The 26,679-nt window shown below is 42.5% G+C and overlaps 1 protein-coding gene across 2 annotated transcripts in view; it reads left to right on the forward strand.

The window, feature by feature from the left end:
• SELP (selectin P) overlaps positions 1-26,583 on the forward strand; it is a 31,079-nt gene extending 4,496 nt beyond the window's left edge. The window contains exons 2-18 of one of the 2 annotated variants that reach the window (XM_081195627.1): positions 992-1,061; positions 1,775-2,161; positions 4,318-4,425; positions 7,336-7,524; positions 8,845-9,024; positions 10,670-10,855; positions 12,977-13,162; positions 13,647-13,832; positions 15,012-15,197; positions 16,852-17,037; positions 17,373-17,558; positions 18,149-18,334; positions 20,506-20,691; positions 22,718-22,840; positions 24,064-24,094; positions 25,278-25,333; positions 25,981-26,583. In XM_081195627.1, the coding sequence (XP_081051753.1) occupies positions 1,037-1,061; positions 1,775-2,161; positions 4,318-4,425; positions 7,336-7,524; positions 8,845-9,024; positions 10,670-10,855; positions 12,977-13,162; positions 13,647-13,832; positions 15,012-15,197; positions 16,852-17,037; positions 17,373-17,558; positions 18,149-18,334; positions 20,506-20,691; positions 22,718-22,840; positions 24,064-24,094; positions 25,278-25,332 (2,586 nt within the window). In that variant the 5' untranslated portion in view covers positions 992-1,036 and the 3' untranslated portion in view covers position 25,333; positions 25,981-26,583. The remainder of the gene's footprint in view (positions 1-991; positions 1,062-1,774; positions 2,162-4,317; positions 4,426-7,335; positions 7,525-8,844; positions 9,025-10,669; positions 10,856-12,976; positions 13,163-13,646; positions 13,833-15,011; positions 15,198-16,851; positions 17,038-17,372; positions 17,559-18,148; positions 18,335-20,505; positions 20,692-22,717; positions 22,841-24,063; positions 24,095-25,277; positions 25,334-25,980) is intronic. The other variant, XM_081195628.1, reaches the window with a different exon arrangement.
• The last annotated feature ends 96 nt before the right edge of the window (positions 26,584-26,679 follow it).

Genomic DNA, 26,679 nt, shown 5'->3' on the forward strand with positions numbered 1-26,679 from the left:
GGAAACAAGTTTTTAAAATACCTGGTTCTGTTGCTGTGAGGGATAACCGAAGATCACCTCTGTCCTTATGTTAAGGTGATTCCGCTTTAGGCTGAGTAAATAATCAACACGACTGAAACCTGATTGTACCAAATACAAAGTAGGAAATACCATGAAATACAATTTTACTTTATCCCAAAGCTGTGGAAATTTTTTAGATACAGTGGTACCTCAGGTTACATACGCTTCAGGTACATATGCTTCAGGTTACAGGCTCCGCTAACCCAGAAATAGTACCTCAGGTTAAGAACTTTGCTTCAGGATGAGAACAGAAATTGTGCTCCGGCAGCATAGCAGCAGAGCTAAAGTGGTGCTTCAGGTTAAGAACAGTTTCAGGTTAAGAATGGACCTCCAGAACGAATTAAGTACTTAACCCGAGGTACCACTGTATTGTGCTCTTTATCCAAAAATGGTGTTTTTCTTGACAGAAAGTTACTTTGGCTGCTATGTTGCTCTGTAGCTCTATGATCGCTCCTTGCAAAGAAACATCAGCGCCAGCAGCATTCACAGCACTTGTTTCTGGTCATCAGGCACAGGGGCAACATTGAGAGAGAAACACATAAAAGTATAAAAATTTATGTAATTGTATTTTGTATAAATTATAAAATAATAAATAAAACATGTTCTATTTACATATGGAACATTTAAATAGCCCCTGTTGATGGGGGGGGGGGGGAGGCACAGGAAGGGGCCAGAGTTGGAAAAAGCTTGAGGAGAACAGCCTTAATCGTTTGCACCAGCAGAGCTCTCCTGAGCCACATTTGCACCTTGCAGACTTGCTGCTTTCTAAAAAGCATCTGCACAGCACAGTTGCTAATTGTGTGGATGTTGCTACATATAGTTTGAGCCTTGAAAGGCAATTTTGGCTGGATTGTATAAGGAGGCTTATTAATTTGCATTTAAAATTGTATGCACGTTGTCACTTTAACAGCAAATCTGTATTCTCAAATAGGGTGTAACCAGCAGAAGATTGTGGTCTACAGGAACAGATGACCACATGCTGCTGTTTACTATCATTAGTTGTGGTAAGTATTTATGAAATTTACTGGAAAAAAATGTCATTTTGCTATTACTTTGACCTTGCCAAGGAAGGATATGAAGCAACGCTGGGGATGGGAAGAGTTGTGCAAGCAGAAATATGTTTGAAGCTGCTTGGGTTCTGCTGTTCTCACTATTCCAAATGGAAACTAGAATGCTTCATTGGCAAACCCATTAAAACAAGTGCCCTGTAAGACCACGCCAAGAAGAATCTCCTGGTATAGTCACAACAGGAAAATATTGCAGGTGGCACAAAACCGTAAAAAGTTCCAATCTGGCCCATGTAAACCCTTTTGAAGAAAATACTTATTGACTAATGTAATTTTGCTAAGTTCTTTGTCCAAAGCAGTCCTTAATGGGGTTTCCAGGAGAAAAGATTAACAATTCCCTCCACCAGTAGAAGGTCCTTGTTACACTCCAAATATGTCTCTCCTACTAGGCTAGCTGCTCCCTCCTTCAATTGCACCTCTTTAATTTCTGTTTGATTTTCAACTGTTAGGATCAGTTCAAAAGTGCCACCTCTTCCTTTTGAGCATGGAGTCTATTCTGCAGAATGCCTTGTCCTCTGTGGCTGCTAATTTTAAGTTATCTAGTGCTTCTAATAAGAACAGGCCAGCTGTATTCATCACCATTTGTGTACTCAGGATGCTTGTCTGCAATTGCAGCATTTTTCTAATGCTCCTTGTTGCTCTGGCAGGGATATTTTTTTCTTCTGTGGGTGCCTGGACTTACCACTATGGGCCGATGCCCCCGAGCAACTGGGACACGGCAAGAAGATATTGCCAGCAGCACTATACTGACCTAGTAGCAATCCAAAACAAAGAAGAAATTGCCTACCTCAATGCTACCATTCCATACTACCGCACGTACTACTGGATTGGGATCCGGAAGATTAAGAATGTTTGGACCTGGGTTGGAACGGGCAAGATCCTGAAAAAGGAAGCAGAAAACTGGGCTTCTCGGGAACCCAACAACAGACGGTCTGGAGAAGACTGTGTTGAGATATACATTAAAAGGCCTGTGGAATCTGGAAAATGGAATGATGAACGTTGTACTAACAAAAAACTGCCACTGTGCTACCAAGGTAAGTAGCACCCCGTATTATGTCATAGCTGTGGAATACCAACAGCTAGGAATGGAAGGGCTGATCAGTTTTGTTTCTCTTAGGACTCAGCTAGATTGGTAAAGAAAAAGCGATTTATATGCACTGTGGAGTCCTGTTTTTCCCTTCCAGATTTCCCTGTTTAAATTTACAACGCGTTTAACTGAAACACTTATTTGATGTGTCTAGATCCAGCCTTAGTTTCTTATTTTTCCAATCTAATATTCAGTTCTCTACATTTTTCAGCAATTTGTGAATTTTATTCTTGAAGACTCCTCATGAAAATTCACCAGCATTTCAGTGAGAATTTCTCATAATACTGTAAACACATTTTTATATGCAGTTTTAACATATGTACACATTTCTGCATCTAACATATGTACACATTATATTTCCTGATATAATGTGTTTCTGTATGTTTGTTTCACTCATATCTTCACTTGTATGCACGCTTTCCCCAATATATATTTTTTGTCAACACTATTTCGTTGCAGAATGGCACAGAAAAATTCAGATAAATGCAAATTTCAAAGGTGTTTCAGTTCACATATTGTTTTACAAAGTGTAGATTCAGCTTTAATTCTCCTCCATGCCTTCTAACAACACATTCCTATGTATTTCTACTGAGAAGTAGGTTTAGTTGGGCTTACTCCCAGGTAGAGAGCTGCAGCCTAGGTTCCACTATAATGGCCAGGCTAGCTTGCTGCCTCTTTTGCTTGCCATTTTTTCTGTTCTGCACTGTAAACAGCAGCCTGAGATCTTGCAATTAATCAAGCACAGCTTATTCTGAGTCCGCATATGGAGATATTCTTTCCTGTGCAGTATAAGGTGCAGGTCCCTGATATATTTGCAGCACATCTTGGAACCATAGAAATGCAGGGCTGGAAGGGTCACCAAGGGTCATCTAGTCCAACCCCCTGCATTGTAGGAACCACAGCTAAAGAATCCCTGATGGATGGCTAGCCAACCTCTCTTGGGAAACCTCCAATGACGGTTTCACCACCTTCTGAGAGAGTCTGCTCCACCGTTGAACAGATTTCACCCCCTGAAAGTTATTCTTAATGTTTAGCTGAAATCTCCTTTAGGAACAAAGCTGAATTTGGAAATGAAAATCTGTGACCCGATTTCTGGCATGACTTTTGGTACTGCTTTAGAGGTGTGGATCAATCTATCATTTCCTTTTTCCTTTTCAGATATTGCTAAGTGAAAATGGACAAACATGAATCCTGTATTGGCAAAAACAGGCATCTATAAGTGCGACAGTTTGTTCAAAAGCAAGCTAGTGTATTTGACGAGAGATTGGAGCATATCCACACCATAAATTTAAAGTATATTCAATGCAGTTTTAAAGCATATGACTTCCCCTCAAGGAATCCTAGGAACGGCAGCTTGTTGAGGGTGCTGGGATTTGTAGCTTTGTGAGGGGGAACTACAGTTCCCAGGGTTCTTTGGGGAAAGTTGCATGATTTAAAAGTGTGGTGTGGAACAGCCTGTAGACTTTGATTTTGTCCAGACTTGGAGCTCTTTAGTAGAACATGAAGCAGAATCAGCCCTGAGTACTGAACTCTGCAGAATGGGTCCACAGCTCCCTTCTGTTAAGAGTAGCTTGATGCCAAAGATGCTTGTATCTTTGAAGAGCTGGTTAGAGGAGGAAATTTTTAATATGCGTAGCTTTGTTCACACTACATGGCTGACCTGCTCTTGCCTGTTCTGTGCAGTTATTAAAGTCCTCCTTGGCCTTTAGCTAGTCTGCCATTAGTTTTTCATTTTTACTTGAATAAAATATGGGGGGAGGCAGTTAAGCCCCGCCCTACATAACTGATCACAAGATGCAGAGTGCACACACCATTTGAATGGCAGTGGCTATCAAATATTTTATTGGGGCCCCGAAAGGGACCTCAACCCCTAGGAGTTGACGCCTATGTTTGCAGGGAATGATTGCAACTGGACTAAACACAGGAGAAACTGGCCTCCATTTTCTCACATCGACACTACAGAATGAAATCGGCTGCTAACTAGTGTGGCCCTCCTCTCTTCTCCAAAGAGATCCTGGCAACTGCAGTTCTGTGTTCCCGTGGGAGTAGAGCTTAAGTTTCAAGAGATGGCGCAACTCTAACCCACTTCTCTCTTCTGCGCAGCTTCCTGCCAGCCTTCCTCCTGCAGTCAGCATGGGGAGTGTGTGGAGACCATTGGGAATTATACCTGCCAATGTTATCCTGGCTTCTATGGGCCGGAGTGTGAATATGGTGAGTCTTCTAACAACCCAAGGACCAGAGCCATGGCTGGGGGATGGATACTTGTTACGTGCTGACAAAACATATAAGAATAATTAGTGCTTGAGTTAAATGTTCTGACAGGCCCTCCAAGTGCCCCTATTTTCCAGGGTTGTCCCTGATTTGGAGAAGCCGTCCCAGTTTCTGATTTGATCCTGGAATGTCCCACTTTTCCTTAGGTTGTCCCTATTTTCAGTGGAGAAATGCTGGAGGGTATGGAGTTATCTGACCCCCGAGCCATCTGAAGGCAATCCTGTATAGGGAAGTTTTTTTAATGTTTTATGCTTTATTATGTTTTTATATATTTTTCTTATGTTTTTATATATGTTGGAAGCTGCCCGGAGTGCCTGGGGCAACCCAGTAAGATGTGTGTGGGGTATAAATAGTAAAGTTATCATTATGGAATGGGATGTCCCTATTTTCATTGGGAAAATGTTGGAGGGTATGGTTCTGAGTGCTTCGCGTACGCTTTCCTGTAGGGAAGGCCAGTGTGATCCCCATTTGAGAGCGAGGGGGGCTTCCTTCAGGGCCTTCTAGGGAATTAATGGCTAAGCTGAATTTTGAACCTGGGACTATCTGATTTTCCGCTCAGTCTCTTGATCACCACAAAATACAAAATTTACATTTATTTCTCTTGTATAACTTTTAAGAGGTTTTCCTGTGAATAAATTTTTGCTGAGCAAGAGAAACTGCTCCTCTTCAAGGCTGAGGGGGGCTTCTTTCCAGTTCTTGGCTTTTGTTGAGGTTTGAACTGGTGCTACCTTCTTTACTTAAAGGACACTCAGAGGGCTTTGTCCATTTGTATGAAGCTTATGGGATGAAACCAGTAGCATCTTTTGCAAAGCCTCCTATTTTGTCAGCTTTCTTCCTGTGCAGATTATTGTTCTATGCTGCTAACTTATATTGTGTGTGTGTGTGTGTGTTTAAAAGAAGCTTAAGTGTTTTGGCTTTCTCCCCAGAATCCTGAGAATTGTACTTTGAGGCTGCTGACATCTCCGCCCACCCTGCCCTTCATGAAACTACAGTAGCCAGAATTCTCTGGAAAGAGGAAATCATTTTTAAAACTAGTTTACATTTGTAGTGTAGCTTTGCCCCAAAAGGAAGCACACAGGAATGTGATAACAAAGATTGCTCTGTGAGAAATATTTAGCCCTGTTGTGTTGACTGACATGCATCACAAATAACATTACTGCCCAGCTCAGTATAAGTTTCCTTTGAAACATCTATGTTGGAAGCCATGCCAGGGGTTTTAAGTCTTACAACAAAATGTACAAATTCTCCTCAGCCATTCTTGGCCATGGTTTGGGGGAATCAAAAGGGCAAGTTTGGCCTATTTCCACGAGGAGAAAACTCACCTCTGAATTGTACTTTATATTGTGAATGGGGGCTCACAAGGCTGGTGGCTCTATATCTATAGAACTAGATATTGGATTCTAGTTGAGTCTTCTCCCTGATGTGCCAGTTTTCTATAATAGCGAGGGTTTTTAAAAATATATATCAGCCATGCAAGTCTTAATAGTTTGAAGTGGTCTTGCTCAAAGATGCAGGTTTACTGTCTCAGTGAAAGGTGTGCCTCAGTTGTGTGAATAAGCCTGTGTACCCAACATGCCTTTAAAGCTCATCTGAAGCACACTCCCCACCCTCAACAAAATACAATTCTGGCCACCGTAGTTTGTTAAGAGTTGCTGGAATTGTAACTCTGTGTAACTGCACTGTCTAGAATTCTTCGAGGGAAAGGATGTACTTTGAATGTATTTTAAAGGTATTGTGTGTATGCAGCCTGAGAGCTAAACCAGAGGAATCAAGGAATCCAAATGGGAGCAGGGATAATCTAGAGTGGAGAAGCCTTAGGAAGGGGAGATGGTGCTTTAACTCTTCTCCCATCCACCCTTTCCTACCTACTGCTCTGGCAGACACACATATGAGAAATCCAGCTTTCTAGACCTCAGGATTTCCAGCTTACTACTGATTCTGCTCTACAGAGTTTAGCTGTAGTCTGATATGCTGAAAAACAACAAAGCTTTTTTCCAGAAAGCTGTTCTAGAGACACTGAATCTGGTGGGGGGAAGTAGCTTCCATCCTAAGTTTCTGCATGAAACTTTGAGTGGGTGTACTAATAAGTGATGCATATAGCAAAAGCATTTCTCCCCTCCTCTTTTGGCCCAAGGTGGCTGTCTTGCATCTAGCCTAAATTATAACCTTCTTGCTTAGGCTCTATATAGACATTCCAGAAAGATAGCATGCTGTCAGCATCACTGAGATGCAAAGTGCATATTTGAAATTAAAAGGAGACTTAGAAATGGATGGGTGAAAATGCTGACCTAAATACTCAGGAGCCAACTCCACAGCTCACTGGAGCCATTCTTTTCCTTATCCACTTTCCCAGGGTAAGCGCCACTGAACTGAATACAGGTTGCTTCTTGCAAATGTGTCTTGTAATATATCCAGTGAAATATATCTGTCTTTTAAATATACGGTAACTTTTATTTGAGTTTTAGGGGTGTGGTTTGAGGGGAAAGGGGTCACACACCCCCATACACTGTTGTTCATGTCCCCAGAAAAACTTGTCTGGTCCTGCACCTAAGGCAGAATAGGGCCACCATGATAAATTCCTGATGGTTGAGTTAGTCACTCATCTTTACCACCACTAAGTGGTACTTTAACTCAAGTTGGCCAGACCATGCTTTGGGAGAGAATTAAATTCTGGTTGCTGTGTTGGCTCCAAAGAAACACAAGGTCTGAAAGGATTGGTATTATAAGTGAGTGAGGAAGGGTTCAGGCAACAAATGTTTCAGCTCCACAATCTCTTTCAAAGGAGAGGTTAGAAACACATTTGCTGATGGTAGTGTTGGCATAACCTGGTATTTCAATGTCTCCATTTAGTTGTGAAATGCAAGGACTTGGATGCTGCACTTAGACCACTGCGCATGAACTGCAGTCATCCTCTGGGGAACTTCAGTTATAACTCCAGCTGTGGCTTCAGTTGTGATGAAGGATTTGAAATGAATGGCCTGGCCACTTTGCAGTGCTTGCCGTCTGGGAGCTGGTCAGCAGAGATACCGCAGTGTGTAGGTATGTGCTATTATGGTGGGTGCCAGGTGTTAACGCAAGTGTGGCAGTTGCCAAGGTCCAAAAACTGGCAAGAGGCCCACTGAGCCAAGCACTGTTGTAATAATGCCACACACCCCATCAGCCCACGCACTTTGCCCAGAAAACAAACAAAAAAATTGGAGTTTTCCTTTTTGCATGGATCAAAACTGAAAAGCAGTAAGCATAAACAGGATGGTAGAAAAACTCACAATTTATTATAAATTTATAATTTATTATAATAAGTAATGCAGCAATGTTGCTACAAATATATATGCTCCAGAGTCTCATTTTAGCATTCACAAATACAAGTGAAGCCCACTTTGGGTTACGTTAATAAATATCTTATGCCCACATTAAGACGTAAGACAGTGACTGTGCTTTCTGTATGCATTTGGCTGAAGTTGGGTGGGGGAATGAGAGAAAGGTTAACATTAAAACAATAAATGTGAATGGGGGTTAATGGCTAACATAATCACCTCAACTGTGAATAAATGAGACAGAAGTTAATGTGAATGTACATTTCAGCAGACAGTTAAGATTAAATGTTGGTGATGTCAGCAGCTGACTAAACTGTACGGGAATAAATGTCATCATATTTTAAGAAATCTGGTTTTTAATTGGAAAATGAATAAAAATTATTTACAAATAAATAAATAAATTCTACCTGCCCCCTAAAATAAAAGAAGCAGTACTGGAGGAATCTTCAGAAAGTTGCTGCAAGCAAGACCACTTCACATAAGAGAGTGGACAAGCAGGTTACAGGCCAGTTCAGTGCTCATTCTGCTTCTGGCACATTTCACCCCCATCCCTAGTTGCAGGAGATATTCCTATTGGAATTGTTGTTGTTGTTGTTGTTGTTGTTATTCCCCCTCCTTTTACCCTGACAAAACTCAAGGCAGCTCACGGATAAACGGGTGCATGCAGTAGGGTGTGCCTGTTTCATGTGTGCAAGCCGTGTGGCGTGCACATGACACATCAACAACATGTGGCATGCTGACATCGCCCAGCCCCCTAAATTGTGGGGGCAAGGGGGCGCACTTGCAGATAAAACGAGCAATAAGTGAGTAGTCCATCTTCAGTCAATGTCCTTCATAACCAGAGTCCTGATCTTCTAGTTTTCAATGTTTGATATGTTATTGTGTTTTTAATATTCTGTTGGGAGTTGCCCAGAGTGGCTGGGGAAACCCAACCAAATGGGTGGCAATAATAATAATAATAATAATAATAATAATAATAATAGCCAATTCCCATCATGCATAGCGCACAAATACCTGATTGAATCCTCCCTTCTCTGTTCCTTAGCTGTCCAGTGCTGGCCATTAAGAATCCCTGTTCATGGAGACCTCATCTGCTCTCACAGGAAATTTCAGTACCAGACTAGCTGCAACTTTAGCTGTGCGGAGGGCTTTCTGCTAAGTGGAGTGGAGACCACTAGATGTGAAGCTTCTGGAGAATGGAGTTCCCTGGAGCCAATATGTCAAGGTTCAGTTTCCTTCTAAATCCCATTCCGATATTATTGTCTCAGAACTCTGTAGTACTTAGAGGGTGTACGATGAATATATTTGGAGATCCAGCTGTTGGCTATCAAATGCCAAGACCAGAAGTATATGTTGACCTGGAAAACTAATTTAGATGCATGAAATAAACATTTTGTACATCGCTTTCATAAACCTGGAGATTCCAAATTACTGTTGGTGGTCATATTGCATTTAGGGTTGTTAACTCCCCCCCCCCCTTCTTTTTGTTAATCCTGCCCTGTACCGTTTGCAGCAGCCTGACTTGAAAGCAGGAATGTTTTCTGGTATAGAGATATGGTAAGTTTCGATTCCTTGTTTTCTGCGTATCAGGCTGCTGTTTTAAGGCAGAGAACAAGTAAAAAGTGAGAGCCTTAACTTATCTGATTCTAAAAACCAATCTATATACCGTATCTATATCTTCAAAAACAAAGGGATGATGTGGTAGGGTTTGGCAGAGGCTGGCTGAGCTACCCTAAACTGGAGCTTCCTGCCAGGTATGGGACCAGCTGTTGTGCTATAGTGAGTTTTCAACTGCCAACATTTGCTTACTTATTTGGGAGTATTTTTACCCTGCCTATTAACCCGAGATCACTGTCTTTAGCTGCACAAATCCTGCAAAGGTTCAGAGAATGCATGGCCTAGGCAAGGAAGGACAGAGGAAGCAGAAGCCTTGGAAAAGAGAAGGTGGGGCAGTAGGCGACAAAAACCTAGAGAGGGAAGGGGCAGGTGACTGATCTGATCTGTGGCTGGCCGTATCTTTGGCGCTGGGTCTCAATTCTGAAGCTGCTGCTCTCAAATGTAAAAATAAAAAAAATGCCCTTGAAAAACCAGAGTTGAATAACATTTTATTTTATTTTTATAATTAATTTTTATTCAATTTCCAATTTACATTCCATCCATATTTAACATCCATTTCTAACATATACATCTTTTAGACTTCCCTCAGCCTATCTGGCAATTTTCCATATTATCACAATTACTCACATTTCTTAAATTTATATTGCGCTTTAACAATCTTAATTTTATCATATCTATTAAGCAACATTTCTACCAATCATTTTCACAGAGCTTCTTGAAAGCCAACAAGTGTTAATGAGTTGAATAACATTTTAAGCAGAGGCTGGATGGCTTAAGATGAGATTCCCGCATTGCAGAGGGCGGGACTAGATGACCCTTGGGGGGGTCCCTTCCAACTCTACAATTCTGCAATTCTAAGAACATAAATGTATTTGTTTCTAATTGTTTTAGCTGATTTGTGGCTAATTCTAGACTATCTCTGCACCCGTGAAGGCTACAAATCCATGGGACAATAGCAATCCGATTTAATGTTACTGTTGGAGATTGGCAGAGGGTCCCCCAGTCAAACGGGGAATGGGTCTGCTTAAGTCAGTCATCCATCTGTGTCTAGCAAGGCTTACCAAAGCAGAGCTGGGAGGAGGGGTGCCTGTGGTGTTGGTGAGGAGATAGGCTGGCATCATGCAAAATGTAGTAGGTGAGGCTCATGGTTTATAAACTCCATATACTAAATAAATCTAGTGCAAGCAGACCCCTTGCATCATGGTTTTGGAGATTTCTATTTCATTCTAGTTTACCCCTTTTTCTTTCTTTAGTTAAGCAATGTCCAGAAATCGAGTTACCCACAAGAGGAACCATGGACTGTGTAAATCCAGTGGGCGACTTCGCTTACAACTCCACCTGTGATTTTGGTTGTGAAGTTGGCTTTCAGCTCAGTGGTCCCAAGACGTTGCACTGCAGTGCATCTGGCCAGTGGACATCCTCTGTACCTGTTTGTCACGGTATGGCATCCATATGGGCTTTTGTGGACCTCTAGAGGAATTTAGTGTCTCAGTTTGCTGTTACTGGTCTGCTGCAGCTACCTTGTACAGTTGCAGCGTTGAATAGTCCACTTAACCCTGCTGTGTAGTGATTGGAGGACTGGACAGGACCCAAGGCCAAGAACGTAGTCAGTGAGCCCAGAGAGATACTATGTTTTACAGTATGTTGCTGTCCAGAATTTGTCAATACACAATCATACACAATACACAACATGATAGCGTTCCAAGGGCTTGATAACTGAGGGCATCTACAGACTGTTGTGGGGTTTTTTGTGGGATTCATTCACATGTCAGCAAGTTCAGATTGCACAATTATTAATTTTTTGTTTTTTTTTAATTCTCATTTAAAAACTATTTAACATGGTTTCATTGAGCTACCTGTTTGTTTACAATAGAGCATATGGCATGCAGCAATTCTTGACATTAAAAAATAAAATAATAATATACCATCAGATAATTTTTTGACTATATCAACAAAGTATATATGCCAAAATTATTAAAGATATGAAGTGATGTATAGTAATGTATGTTGCCTGATTAGTGACCATAAGTAAAAGGTATTTTGTATCAATAACTACAGTGGTACCTCAGGTTACATACGCTTCAGGTTACATACGCTTCAAGTTACGCACTCCGCTAACCCAGAAATAGTGCTTCAGGTTAAGAACCTTGCTTCAGGATGAGAACAGAAATCGTGCTCCGGCGGTGCGGCGGCAGCAGGAGGCCCCATTAGCTAAAGTGGTGCTTCAGGTTAAGAACAGTTTCAGGTTAAGTACGGACCTCTGGAACGAATTAAGTACTTAACCTGAGGTACGACTGTATTAGAATTTATAAAGTTAAAAGGAGAAAAATAGAGAAGGAAAGGGGGAAAGAGGGAAAGAAAGAATTACAATATGTACGTCATGCATACCAGACTGTGCTGTAAATTGGGTAATATTGGGTAATATTCTACCTCGTTGTTGGGTAATTTTCTATGCCTTGTAATTTGTATAATCAAGAAAGTCACTCAGGTTGCACAAAGAAAAATGCATTGGAAAGTGTGCAATAACACTTGCCTTGACACACTCGGCCCCTCCAGACATCTTTTTTCATGGTGCATTCATGACTATTTGTGCTCATGATGCTATCAATGCAGTCACACACATTCCATCTTTCAATACGGTTTGCATCTGCAAAAGTTATGGGGCAGTTGCACTGCTTCATTTCCAATTAGTGCATATCCTGTAACTTCCTGCTGAAGCCCCATAACTTTTTTGTGCCACAAATGTTCTGGTTTTTGTTCCACTTTTATTGTCCCATAGCCCCTCCTGTCAACAATAATGTGACAGCATTGGGAAAGCATTACAGAACACATGGAAGCAGAATAAACCCACCACTATTGTGCTACTCATGTTTCAAGAACATGTTGTAGAACACATCTGCAATATAAGACCAGGCTGGAGGGGCCCACCACCATCTAACCTCCTTGCAAACAAATCATGATGAATGCTCAATAAACAGGTCACCTGGCAGGTCATCATGTCCCGAGAATCAGGCTAGACCCAATGGTGGTAGTCCCTAACTGGTTCCTGCCAAATGTACATAAAGTCCATGTGGGTGCTTGACTGGAAGCAGTTGAACCCTTTCTTATTTTCACTTCCACACTTGCTATGAACTTGATGCCGGATCCACTTTTAATACAGAAGTGTTGCACTATTGCATGAATCTTAGAATCATAGAATTGTAGAATTGGAAGGGACTCTGATGGTGTTTGATGTTTTATCGTGTTTTTAATATTCTGTTGGGAGCTGCCCAGAGTGACTGGGGAAACCCAGCCAGATGGGTGGGGTAGAAATAATAAATTCCTGCAATGCAGGAATATGCAGCTGTCCCAGACAGGGATTGAACCTGCAACCTTGGCAGTATCAGCACTGTGCTCTAACCAACTGAGCTATGTAGTTTCACCCTGAGACTGAACACGGACGCTGTATGCTTTCACCTCTGCTAAACTGTGGGCAGGACATGAGAAGCAATCGCACCCTTGAACCAGTTCCAACTCTTAACTGTTGCCTCTCGCCTGATTTGCACATCTGCTTTCCGTAGCTGTTCAGTGCCAGCTGCTGCAGCCTCCTGCTTACGGTAACAGCACCTGCTTCGATGTCCATGGGAAATTTCAGTACCAGTCTCTCTGCACCTTCCACTGCGCTGAAGGGTTCCAGTTACTTGGAGAAAAGGTGACGGAGTGCACAGCATCTGGAGAATGGACAGCGGCAGTCCCAGCTTGCCAAGGTGAGGCTGCTGGAAGAACCACCATTCTTCTTTGGGTATGAGGTGGTGGAATACGGATAAAATGACATCTTTCCTGACTTCTTCCAGAAGCCATAGTTCCTAGAGAACGCATCACCTGAATATACTAACTTTTAATTCGCAGTTTTCTTAACAATTGATGCGTTCCACACCTTGGCCTCCTGGCCACCAACACATTTGCAGTATACAAGACATTTACACATACCTGAATAAACACCAATATGTGCAAGGGGTAGAGGTTGGGTCAAAGGAATAATACTCTGCAACAGCCTTCCCCCCCACCTTCTCCCTCCTGGCTCCCCCCGCCCTTTGCCCACTTGTATCTCTTCTCCTTCTCTATCCCATTGTTGTTGTTGTTTCCCTGTATTTTTGTTGGAAGCTGCCCAGACTGGCTGGGGCAACCCAGTCAAATGGGAAGGGTCTAAGAAATTATGATTATTATCATCATCACCATTGTCATCTTCAGCCATGCATTGCCACAGTCTGGAGACCCCCAAGCAAGGGAGGATGACCTGTTTTCATCCAAATGGAGAGTTTGCATTCCAATCTACCTGTGAGTTTGCCTGCGAGGCTGGATTTACCTTGGCTGGAAGAAATTCAACCCGCTGCTTAGCAACTGGGAACTGGACTGCTCCGTTGCCAACATGTCAGGGTAACTAAGGTCTTTTCACTGCCTGTTTTTGTGATGAAACTCTGATCTGTCTGGTCAGGGTCTTTCAAGGCTGAGCACCTCCAGCCTGGCTACCTTATAATAACCTGGGTTACTTCCAGATGGCCCTTTCTTATAGCATTTTCCTCAGACTTCATATGGGAGCATGCATATCACAACAGCATCATTGTTTTGAAATTATCTTCCTTTCATCAATTTCTCCCCTTCTAATTTCTTAATGATAGGAAAGATACAGAACAGCAGTGCAAAGAGGTCTTCGGTGTGGGTGTGTTTGTGCTTCTTTGCACTTTTACCACTGGGACTTTAGGGACTGTGGTTTTTGACACAGGAAGTGTCATGTGCCACAAATTTGGCTTTTGCTGCCTGTATTGTAATACTGTCTTTCATGGGTTGGGGAAGGTTTTCATGAGAAGAAAATGTGGGGCCTATAGCATGGAAAATCAGGCACGTCTTCAAATGCTGCTTTCTCATGCTTGGGGGGGGGGGAGGCATCACATTGCCTAAACATAATGTTAAGTGCATGCGGTGCCTTTTTCCTTGAGCATGAGAAAGCAGAATTTGAGGAAGTCCTGATGAGAAGAGACAAAACACAAGGCTGTTTTTCAAAATGGCAAAAGTAAGGTGTTTCTTGGCTTCTGATGGAAAACATATTTTTTAAATGTGTTTTCAATTGCCACCTTGCAGTGGTAAGCAAAAAGGGGGATTGATGGATCAATCTCTACATTGGTCAATGAGACTTTTGCATTTTTTAAATTTCACACTTGTGGCAGGATTGGTTTATTTTTAAAAAAACAAAATAAGGAACCCATGCAGATATATGAACCACCTGCATGCTCGCGCATGTTTCTGTGAGAGGAATGAGTTAAATACTCATTCCAGACACATCTTATCATGATCCATGGTGCAGATGAGAAATGGTGGGGTCAAGCCAAATAGTTAAATGTAAAAAGAATGGTGGGGTAGAGGTTTGTTGAGCAGCACCTACCTTATATGCAAGGGAGAACTTATATCTGGAAGCACCCCTGAAATAACTGCCTTCATCCCCCCCCCCAGAAGAATAGGTCTCATTTCATGCCTGGACTTGCCTCTTCCTGTGGCTGGGAGAATCTGGGCTGAATAGTTCCTCCTTTCACCAACACTGAGCATTCTCTTTCATTCTAGTTATTGAGTGCCCCAAACTGGATGTCCCCAAGAATGGAGAATTTGACTGCTCTCATCCACATGGAGACTTTGCATATAGCTCCAGCTGCACTTTCTCCTGCAATACAGGGTTTGTGCAAGTTGGAGCAGAGCAACTTCAGTGCACAGCTCTGGGAATGTGGACGGAGAAACCACCCTTATGTGAAGGTCAGTGCTGAGTATACTCTTGGGAATCAGCTGGGAAATGGATGGTAGCTGAGTATATAAAATTGAGATGTTGCATTTGCTAAATTGAAAAACAAACTGGATCTTCTGGTGTCATACTTCCACTGATAGCAGTGGCAACAGCAATTTTTGATTTTTCTTCAGTTTCATACAAGATCTTGCTCTGAAACTTGGGAATCTAAACAAAACTGACTGGGTGCCCTGGAAGATTATCCTTTGCTACTTGCAAAGGAACAGGACACAAACTGAATACCAAGAACTGGGTACTTATTCTGGAGTGATCACAGGGACAACCTTCCTAAAAGAGGTCACAGACTGATGTGGAAATAAGGACACTAATCCATAGTGTCTAAAGCTGAATTACTGTAGCACACCCTCCTCCTGAAAAGTATGAAACCTGAACTTTGGGTGTGTAGAACAGCAACACAGGCTTTGGGTGATGGTGACTGTCCTGTCCCTGGGGTCCATTCACTGTAGCAACATTCTTAGTGGCATCTGCTTGGCAATTCCTCCATATGGGTTCTACATACAGTACGTCCTATGTTCTACCTCCACTGTCAGAAGCAGTGTGCTGGGAATCACAAGTGGGGAGAGCTTGGGCCCCATAGTCATCATGTCGGTCACCGTGAGAGCAAGATGTAGAACTAGATGGGCCTTGATCCAGCAGAGCTATATCATCTGTATCACTCTCCAAAATGCTGAGAAGAGGTGCAGAACACATTCACTCCAGACATGCAGACAGCAGAGCCCCAGATGCACAATCCATTTATTTTTAGCTCACCCAATGGAGATATAATTGCCTTTGACTAAATACAATTTAGGATATAAGTAAATTAAATTGACATAATTTTATTGGCCATTTAAGACACATCTCTGTATGGATCTGTGTTTCTCTGGTGCTTTTTTATGCTTAGAGTAAGATGTAGAGCTGGTTGGCAATTTACTTGCCGTTGTGTGTATATCAAGAGGGCAGACTCTTGATGTGAGTAGGAGAGGCCATAGCTCAGCGGTTAAGATCACATGCTTTGCATTTTTCCATTTCTGGCATCTCCCAATTAAAAGGATCTCAAGCAGCAGCTGCAGAGAATAGGACCTTTGCTTGAAATTAACTTTGGACTGCTGCCAGTTGGAGTACAGCATTAGAGAGCTCAGTCAATGGACATGCTGCAAGGCTGGTTCATATGGGAAAACTGGATCTCATAATATATTATTTCTATGCCTCCTGACTAGGTTTCCCCTGCCACTCTGGGCAGCTTCCAACAAATTAAAACACAGTGGGATATCAAACACTGGAAACTTCCCTATACAGGGCTGCCTTCAGACGTCTTCTAAAAGTCAGATAGTTGTTTATTTCCTTGTTAATTTCCAGATTTCTTTAGCACTGATGTCCTGGGTGTCAAAGCTTCAAAATGTGCTTAGTTGCTGTAGCAGCATTTCAGGAGGTGCGACCTCACCACGTGAGCATGTGGTTCATCGGGGGGTGGGGTGGGGAGGTGGAATTAACCGCCATCTATCTGCAGGCTGGCCCCAATCCCAAAGTTAGTACCTTTCATTTGATATCATACAATGCAAGCTGAATTTGAAGTGACATATTTATTTGGGGTGTATATTGATAAATCTGTATTTCCTATTCCAGCTGTCCAGTGCCCATCCTTGCAAACTCCGGACAATGGCAAGGGAAACTGCTCTCATCCATACGGCCGCTTTGCCTATCACTCCAGCTGCATCTTCTCCTGCAACTCTGGCTTTGAGCTGGTTGGGTCAGAGGAGCTCGAGTGCACAGATCAGGGAAACTGGAGCAGAGATGTGCCCATTTGTGAAGGTAGCCTTGGACCCTCGTCAACTGTTCTTTGTACCGTTTTAAAAACTATTTTAGTCGTTTTTATGAAACATTTGTAAATTGCCTTGACAAAAATGTGAAAGGCAAGACATAGATTAATAAAACAAAAGCAACAAATAGTAATAGATATTTCATCTGCATTAAGCTCTCCTGTGGCATAAATATTCCCTTCATGGAGGCATTGCCTTTGCAACACATTTTGCTATATAAATAATAAATGCTTTATTAGTAATAATAATATGCTCATCAATTGATTTTCTTCAGTTTACCATATCTATAACTTTGGCTTTGTTGCTTACTTGTCCTTTTTGCTTCAGCTGTTAAGTGCCCAGGTCTACCTAAGCCCAACAATGGCCATTTAAATTGCACCCACCCTCTTGGGCACTTTGCATATGGCTCCAGCTGCAACGTTTCCTGCAGTGCTGGGTTTCAGCTGCTTGGCCAAGAGATGCTTGACTGCACAGCTCAAGGCCGCTGGACTGAACAACTGCCGCAGTGTCAAGGTCAGTGCCAGCAAAACAGGGACAGCCCTGTTCAGGGAAGTTTTTTAATGTGTGACATTTTAATGTATTTTTAATCTTTGTTGGAAGCTGCCCAGAGTGGTTGGGGAAACCCAGCCAGATGAGCAGGGTACAAATAATATATTATTATTATTATTATTATTATTATTATTATTATTATTATTATTATTATTATGGTGCCCTCCAGAGGTGACTGAACTCCAACTCCCATCCCCCCAGCCAACATCTGGAGAGTGCCATGTTGACTGACACCTGCAGTAAATGCATTTCCCATAACTCCTCAGAGTTCAATGCGTATGACTGGAAATTAAAGTATACAACAAAAATGCCACAGGTCTCCTATTCCTTGTAAGGAAACTGACCCCATAAAATGCTCTTTCAGAAGCTTTCCGCATTGAAGGAAGACCAGAACATAAAATCATATAGTTGCATTTTGATATCTTGGATACTTGCAATATGGTCACCAGCCAGGGGAAAGAAACACTTTATAATTTGAATATGCATCTGCTGCAGTGTATTGTGACTCATCCAATATTCCTGTACATTAAATAATCTGCCCATTCCTATTCCAGCTGTCCAGTGCCCATCCCTGCAAACTCCAGACAATGGCAAGGGAAGCTGCTCTCATCCATACGGCCACTTTGCCTATCACTCCAGCTGCATCTTCTCCTGCAACTCTGGCTTTGAGCTGGTTGGGTCAGAGGAGCTCGAGTGCACAGATCAGGGAAACTGGAGCAGAGATGTGCCCATTTGTGAAGGTAGGGCTTCCAGATAACCTTGGTTCCTTCTGGGACAGGCTTGGGCAAACAGTGGGTGCTGCTTGTCGTAATTTGCTCCCCAGAATTAGGGCTTCTTTCCAAGGGTGTGTTGTGTATCATAGTGGCTTCAGAGGCCAAAATATGTACAGTGGTGCCCCGCAAGACGAATGCCTCGCAAGACGGAAAACCCGCTAGACGAAAGGGTTTTCCGTTTTGGAGGTGCTTCGCAAAACGAATTTCCTATGGGCTTGCTTCACAAGACGAAAATGTCTTGCGAGTTCCTGCGGGGTTTTTTTCCTCCCCCCCCTTTTCCCAAGCCGCTAAGCCGCTTATCAGCTGATCCTAAGCCGCTAAGCCGCTTAACAGCTGATCCGCTAAGCCGCTTATCAGCTGATCCGCTAAGCCACTTAACAGCTGATCCGCTAAGCCGCTTATCAGCTGATCTGCTAAGCCGCTATACCGCTTATCAGCTGATCTGCTAAGCCCGCTAAGCCGCTAATAGCGCTAATCCGCTAAGCCGCTAATGGGCTTGCTTCGCAAGACGAAAAAACCGCAAGACGAAGAGACTCGCGGAACGGATTCTTTTCGTCTTGCGAGGCACCACTGTATCTTATTCAACACTGGAAGAGTGATACAAACGCTGTAGGCCAGTGATGGCCAAACTTCGCCCTCCAGCTGTTTTGGGACTACAACTCCCATCATCCCTAGCTAACGGGACCAGTTGTCAGGGATGATGGGAAGGGCCAAGTTTGGCCATCATTTCTGTAGGCCTACCCCACTGACGAGCTCCTTGCATGTCTTATCACGCTTTCAGTTTGTGCGTTGGAGTTTGTATGGGAAATTGCAGTCAAATTTAGGGCTAGTTAGCAAGTGTAGGGCTAGTTAATGCATTAAGGGATTAAGACCACATAATAATAATAATAATAATAATAATAATAATAATAATAATAATTTATTTTTTATACCCCGCCCATCCAGCTGGGGTATTGCTGGACTTAGGTCATGCTCCCTCATCTCCTGTGAAGGAGGAAGTGAAGCTTCTTTCTTCATTCTTTCCCACCATGTGAAGCTTTAAGCCCAGAGTGCGTGCTCAGAAATATTTTTCTGTGTTTTGTAAACCCAGTATTTCTACCTGTGTTCTTCTTGCTGCTGCATGGAATAATGCATGAATCTGACATTTGGAGTTTGTAAGTAAAGCATTTAAACTTACTAATAGTGTGGTCTGTTCATTGCAGGAGGGCTAGAGGAGGAAGCACTGAAAGCAGACTAGAATGTAATGTTTAAAAGGTCTAACAGCCTATTATTTCCATGCTTTACTGTGCAGCATGATTCTGTTATTTTAATACTCTCCTGGGGGCTCACTCTTGCTGGAGAGTGTGTTTAGCCCCAAACTTTGGAGTTAGAGATCTAGCCAAGTCTTTAATTATTACCCCACATGGGTGAACTAGATTTTTTCTACCCCCCAGTTTCACTTCTTATTTCACTGCACAACATCAGGGTATTCCATTTGGTCTCCCCACTTAGCAGCCAAATATTATGTCCAGCCTAGTGTTTGACAGTAACATCCTTGGTTTTGGGTTATTTTTCTGATTGTTTTATATTATTATTATTATTATTATTATTATTATTATTATTATTATTATTATTATTATTATTAATTTCTATACCACTTTATATTTTTAAGAAAATTTTTTCAAAGTGGCTCACAAGCTACATTAAAACATCAAATTAAACAATCCAGAATAAAACATTGCTGAAGAAAGTATATAAAATATAAAGCATATATTCAAAGCAACATATTTAACAGTAAACTGAAATATTACATTACAAAGGAGGTCAACAACAGAATACACATTTAACACAGCATAATTAGCAAGAGAATAAAGTATTATTTCAAGCATAGAACATATCTGCCGCTGTTGCTGCCAGTCCTGCCGATTGTGGTTCCTGGAGAGTGGCAGCTGTGGAAGCTCAGGCTCAGTTATCTGGGTCTGCACTAAGAGACAGCCAAGGCATATCACATAAATACAGCTGCCTCTGTCACTTGTCAGCTTTTATTAAGCCGTTTGTCTAATTCTTACAATGCTATATTTAGAAATAGCATAACATTCCTTTAATCCAATGTGTAAAGCAAGTTTGTGGTTCATATTTTCTTCCCATCCCCCCAACAGCGATAAAGTGTCCCCCCCTGAAGGCTCTGGGGAAGATGAAGATGAATTGCTCTGGTCCCTGGGACGCCTTCAGATACGGGTCGACATGCCTCTTCCAGTGTGCTGAGGGCTACAACCTCAATGGAACAAGCAGCATCCAGTGCCAGGCCAATGGCCAGTGGTCTCCCGAGATGCCTGTTTGCCAAGGTACCGGTAGCCCCTTTTCTTTTTTTTTTAAGAATAATTTTTTATTAACCGACCAATCACATCAAATCAAACCAAATTACATAAATTCCAAATTACACAGCCAAATTTTAAATTTTTGTTGGGGGTACCCATATTTCAAGTTCCGAAGGGGATCCAATCAACTTCTTGCTTCTTGCTGCTGTTTTAATGTCCACAAATCTAACCATATGATGTTCACAGTACTATCCAGTCCTTTCTTATTGTTTTTCCACATCTCTTGTTGTTATTTTCATATATTTTTCCTTTCTCTTTGTGACCTCTGATAGTCTCCACAAGCTGGTTAAAACAGTTTGTAATCCTGCGTGGATTATTATTTTTTTATCCAGTAGCCATATCCAGACGTTTTCCATATAACATCACTTCCATACATCAAAACAGTCTTAGCATCATTAATCTTCACCAATCTGCCTTCTTTCTCAAACCTCTGAGGAGATTCACCAGGAATGCAGTCTGAAAACAAGTCCGTTCCTCCTCCCGGCTATAAATCCTTTGGCAAGATGGCGACTCTGAATTAATTGCTGCGTCGTTCCAAAAGTTCTTATTCCTTCTCGATCTCCATAAATCATACTTTTGGTTAAAGGTTATCTCCACACAGACCTTAATCATCCTGCTTGGGTCAGTTCAACCGACGGTTCTAATGAGGAGGGGTTCTTGTAAATCACATAGAAGGAAAGTAAAAAAGGTTCCTCCCCCCCATTCAGGCCCGTTGCTGACATACCCAGCCTTTGGTGTATCTTCATCGTAAAATATTCCTGCTGCTCCAACCCGTCGTCTTCTTTTGCAGAGGTCCCTTAAATTAGCAGTCTTCACTCCCCTTCTTCACTTGAAATATGTGCATTTGCTTCTTTTGTAATTAATTATTCCAAATTGCTGCAGCTAGTGCGCTATCAGAGACAGCGTCCAGGAGAGCAAAGGTCCACAAGGGGGCATTCTGCCTAGTGCCCTCACCCCCTTCTTTTGAATTTGGGGGTGATTTATGGGCACAGCAGGCAAGGGCAGTGTTCCCCATTCCCTTGGGGAAACAAGGGAGGCTGCCTACTGCCATAACAGCCTCTTAATTACCCCGTGTGGGTCGGAGAGATGGTATTGTCGGCCATCTTCCAATGCGCCCCTAGTGGCCCCCCACCTGTAGCCCCTTTTCAAGGGGGCTTCCAGATGGGTGGCTTCTAGCCCTATCTAATTCTTCTTCTTCCACTGTAAGCTATAATTACCGATTGGCTTTCCACACAACTGGAAAGACTGTGATTTTCCTGTGAATAGTTTCTGCTAAAATGCTTAGCATAGAAGCACCCTTATTTTTTAAAAAGAAAATAATTCCCAAAAAAGTTGCGGAACTGTCCTGGGGCTCAGGAGGAAGGAAATATGCTGCTGGCACCATGGATGGTAGCCAGTTGGTGGTACCGACAGCTTGGTTTGCTGTACATTTGCAGAACTACTGCAGTTGGTGGCACTGCAGACATGTGAAACATTCTTGTTAGAAGTAAGACCTGCACTGATAGTTGAGGAGCATTCTTGGATGGAAGGGTTTTATAAAGTCTGGGGCAGGTGGCTTGTGGGGTCAACTGATGGTGTCCAGGCTGGTCTTGGCTGGTAAAGCTAAATCCACCTGGATAGCTGGGGGAGCAAAGTGCTGCTGGCACAGCAGAGGTACCATCTTCTGAGGAACATTGAGGGGGGTTCTGTGTTTGGCCTCAGCAATGGAGGCAGCCGCCCCCTTTATAAAAAAAGATTGAGGGGGCCCACAGAACCTCGGTCCACTGGAGCCAACGCCCACATTGTACAGGAAGGAAGGGACTCTGAGAAGACAGAACATCATACAGGTGACTATATTGCCATGAAGTCTCTCTGGCTTGATCACAGTCTGCAGCACTTGGATTTGTCATGCTGAAGGTGCCACTAGGCAGCAGACCATAGAACTGGAAATGAAGAACCTAAGAAGAGCTTAGGGGACTCAGTCTCTAACTATTAGGTTTGTTATTCATTCCAGAAAATGTTGCCCCTTATTACACAAAAGCTCTGCTTTATACTGGTGGAGCCACAGTGTCGGCTGTTGCCCTCGTGCTTTCTGGGAGTCTGATCGCTCTGGCTATCAGACGCTTCAGGAAAAAAGGTAAGAAAACCAAGGTGCCCCAACTTATTTACTTCCCCCAACCAGGTCATGTTTTCAACTTTTTATTTTGATTAACATCTTCTTGAGGAGCTAGAAATGCAGAAAGTGCTGGTAAAGTTATGTTCCATAGCACTTCAGGCTGTGTGTGTGTGTGTGTGTGTGTGTGTGTGTGTGGTCCCAGGGTGACTCTCTTATGTAAAAACAATCCTTCTCTCGTGTTGTAAATTTGAGAGCTGTTTTGTGGGAGGCTTATTTCTGATATGTTTGACATGCAGGCAGCTTTTTACATGGCGGGGCTGGGGATTTAAAAATGTCTCCCCACTTACATTTGGAAGTGGCACAGTGGTGCAGTGGCTTTCTGCTACCACAGTCCCCACTTCATTCTGTGCCACAAGCAACATCTGCAGCTTATGCACCTTGTGATATATGGGTGCTTTCAAATGGGGCCTAATATCAAATAAGTCATTTATTTTCCCTACCTTGGAAATTAGATTTTTCTCTGTGTGTGCATTAGTTTCCACACGTACCCTTTTTTCAGTCATGGATATTCATTGCTATTTCACTGTGTGAACAGAGCTTAGCAAAATGTCTCTGGGTTGTTGTTGGTTGTCTCCTGTCCCCCCCCCACCCCACCCCCTCCTCCTCCACTACCTCTATTTTTGTTGTTGTTCTGGACATGCATGCAGGTATTTCTATACTGATGCATCTGCACGCAAGAGTGCAAGGCCAAATGTCACCCGCCTTAGTTATCATGTTTCACAATGGGGGAAAATATCGTGTTGTGGGGAGTTTTTTGGGGTGAGGCTGCAGTATCCATTTCCATTTAAGAAATGTTTTAATACTGAGGTCTGGGAATCATATAACCAGTTGACTTGTTGCAAGTTTGTTAGCCAATGATCTTTTATAGTCAGGATGGCCATAGCATTGTTTGCTGTACATATTTCTGTGTCTGGAACTGGGGCGAAACTCAGTGGGGAATTTTGTGCCAGGAATTTTCAGTCTAATCTCAGGATTGTTGTATGAAGAAAAACCCATCTGACTCCCTCTGCTTTTGGGTGGAGTGGCAGAATGCAAATGGAATTATTTCATCTATCACTACTTTGTATTTGAGAACAAATCACTTCTATATTATCTGCTGCTTACATAAATAAATGACAGTAACTGAATTTCTCTCTCTCGCTTTTTCTCAAATTCTCTGCACCATCCAATGGCAACTTTGTCAGGGGAAAAGAAAAGGCTCCTTGACCATACCAGGTACTATGAATTACAACATGAAATTAGACCAACTTCTTTTTTCTAGTATTCTAAAAGAATGGCTAATAATTTAATGAGGCATAAGATTTAATGTACCAGAGTCTATTCTGACAGATTCGCAAGCTGTTTTGAAAAGAGAGGTAAAGATTAACACAGAGAGAGTAGATCTGTCATTCAGATCTGGTCAAACAATTTTAATTAGCAAGATGTGTAGCATGATCCTAAGCATATTTACTTGGGAGTAAGTCCCATTGAGACAAATGGGGCTTCCTTCCTTCCTTGTATGTGCATGGATTGCATCCTCAGTCATTCAGCATCTGAAAGCTCAGGTACAGCTGTGTCCTGGCACCCTCAAGCCTTGCTGGAAGAAAAATACTGTACTCTACTTCCCATGATATGGCCAACCAAGATTCTGCTTCAAGCCAAAGTGAACGGTTGTCCAAATGACCTCTGTCATCAGTCTTGTTCCTCTATCCAACCCCAAGGCTTCTTTTGTTTCAGTACAATGACCTTTCTTCATAGCTGAAATTACAGTTAGGAAAGGCTGAACTTCTGGTGCTTTTCTCACCAACTCTTGTTACTCAGAAACATAACTTTAGGCAACAGCATTTGAAAAGACGAACACTTCTGAAAGTCAGTACCATGAGGGCCACATTGCTGCAAGGGCAGGCAAAATTACAGGTTGGGCTGATCCAGATGGTCTTTTTAATGTGTTTTCATGATTATTTTGCTCTTGATGGAATTGGAATGATAACAAGCTCCCACATTCAAGTCAATTTGCACCTTCTTCAAACTTACCAGACAGTCACATGTCAGCAGCAGCAATCAGTGTATGGTCTATAGCTTCTTGCTGACTTTTTCATTTCACAAGTGTTCCTATTTTTATAAATTTTGGTCCTACTTATTGTGCTATTTTGCTTAGGCCTGGCACTATGCCAAATAGAATTTGCTTAGGTATACTTCTTGTTGATATTGGATACTGGCTTTCTTCTTCTTCTGGAAAACAAAAATGGGGTGGAGGAGAGAGAAACTTGAGCAAGGGCATCCTGGTAATTTGGTGAGTTAAAATTACTTCCTGTGGGAACAGAAATGGAGCAAAAGTGTCTTCTGAGCATTGGGCCCTTTGTTCTCCAGGCTACACCAGCTCTAGAAAAACAACCCTCTGTTTGTATTGCCTTTATAGTGATTTGGGAGCACCTGGTGTATTCTCCAACGCAGGCTTCAGCTCTGCTTTTTAAGGTAAGCCTGCCATTGTGTTGCTTTGATATGTTTCAGACCCACTAGCCCAGTTCTCCTTTCTGAATCTGAGCATCTTGTGCTACACTCCTTACAGAACACTTTTTAATTCACTGTATTGCATTAATGTGATGCTTTGGATGCCAGTACTTTTATGCCCTCTTGTGGCTGGTTTATGTGTGTCAACTAACTGAACTGGGTTGCTTCTGTCCCGGGGCTCTTTCATGCTGCTAAAGCATTGCTCTTCTTACACTGTTAGGTGGAAGTGCGATTATTACTGTGGTTCCACATTGCATGCTTAATCCTCTATGTGGTGTTGTGCTCAAAAATTACTCAGAAACTTCAACTGGGCCAAAATGCAGCAGTTAGATTGCTGACTGGGGTTCCACTTAGTTCTCATATAACTTCTGCTTTCAGATAGATGCATTGGTTGCTGGTTTGTTTTATGGCCCAGTTCAAGGTGCTCGTGTTAATGTTTAAAGCCCTAAATGGCTCAGGCCCCAAATACCTGAAACACCACCTCTTTCCTTACAGACTGTCTCAGACACAACTTTACAGTGGCTTTTGACACTTGAGATGTACATTTTTAGAACCTACCTTATTTCTGTGATTGTAAGCTGTATTCCTACATTTCATTTGTATCCACACAGAACTCATCTGGATCATGTCCATGGAAGAAAAGTGCTGATGCAATGGGACTTTCTTGCAACCTCATTAATCTGTGCCGCCACTGTCAGTGAGAGCTTCTGCTGCCTGGTTGCTGGAGATGGAACAAATTCATGCTTCGGAATACCATGGGCTGGCAGAGAAGTGTTCTTGTCCTCAGGTCCTGCTTGCAGGCTTTCTGCAGGCATCTGCTCTGCCACTGTGAGAACAGGATTCTGGACTAGTTGGGTCACTGGCCTGATCCAGCAAGCCCTGCTTACATTCGTGCCTCCAGTCATCATCCGCACTGTGGTGTTTAATGGATTTCAAATTGTCTCAGCGTTTGCCTTCATCACCTGTCTATCTTAGATGACCTGCATTCTTCTTATGCTGTCAGACTCCTGCCAACTCTCAACATTAAGAACCATTATCATTAAAAGGTCTTGCAAAGATGCTGTTGCTGAAAAACTTTGTCAAAAGCTGATGTAAAATATTTCTGGACATACTGATTTATCTTTCTTCACCCAGACTTGGTTTCAGATCCTGTTGTAAGGCTGCCTTTTAAAAAAATACCCAAACATTAAAACAAACGTGGGGATCACTGCCAAGATATTACTAGATCATGTAATATGCACATACCGTGCTAGTAAAACCTACCTTTGCCTTGCTGTCCAGACTAGGAAAACATTGTTAATTTGTGGGCA

Source organism: Podarcis bocagei (assembly GCF_964188305.1).
Source record: "Podarcis bocagei genome assembly, chromosome: 5".
In the NCBI taxonomy this organism is placed as follows: Eukaryota; Metazoa; Chordata; class Lepidosauria; order Squamata; family Lacertidae; genus Podarcis; species Podarcis bocagei.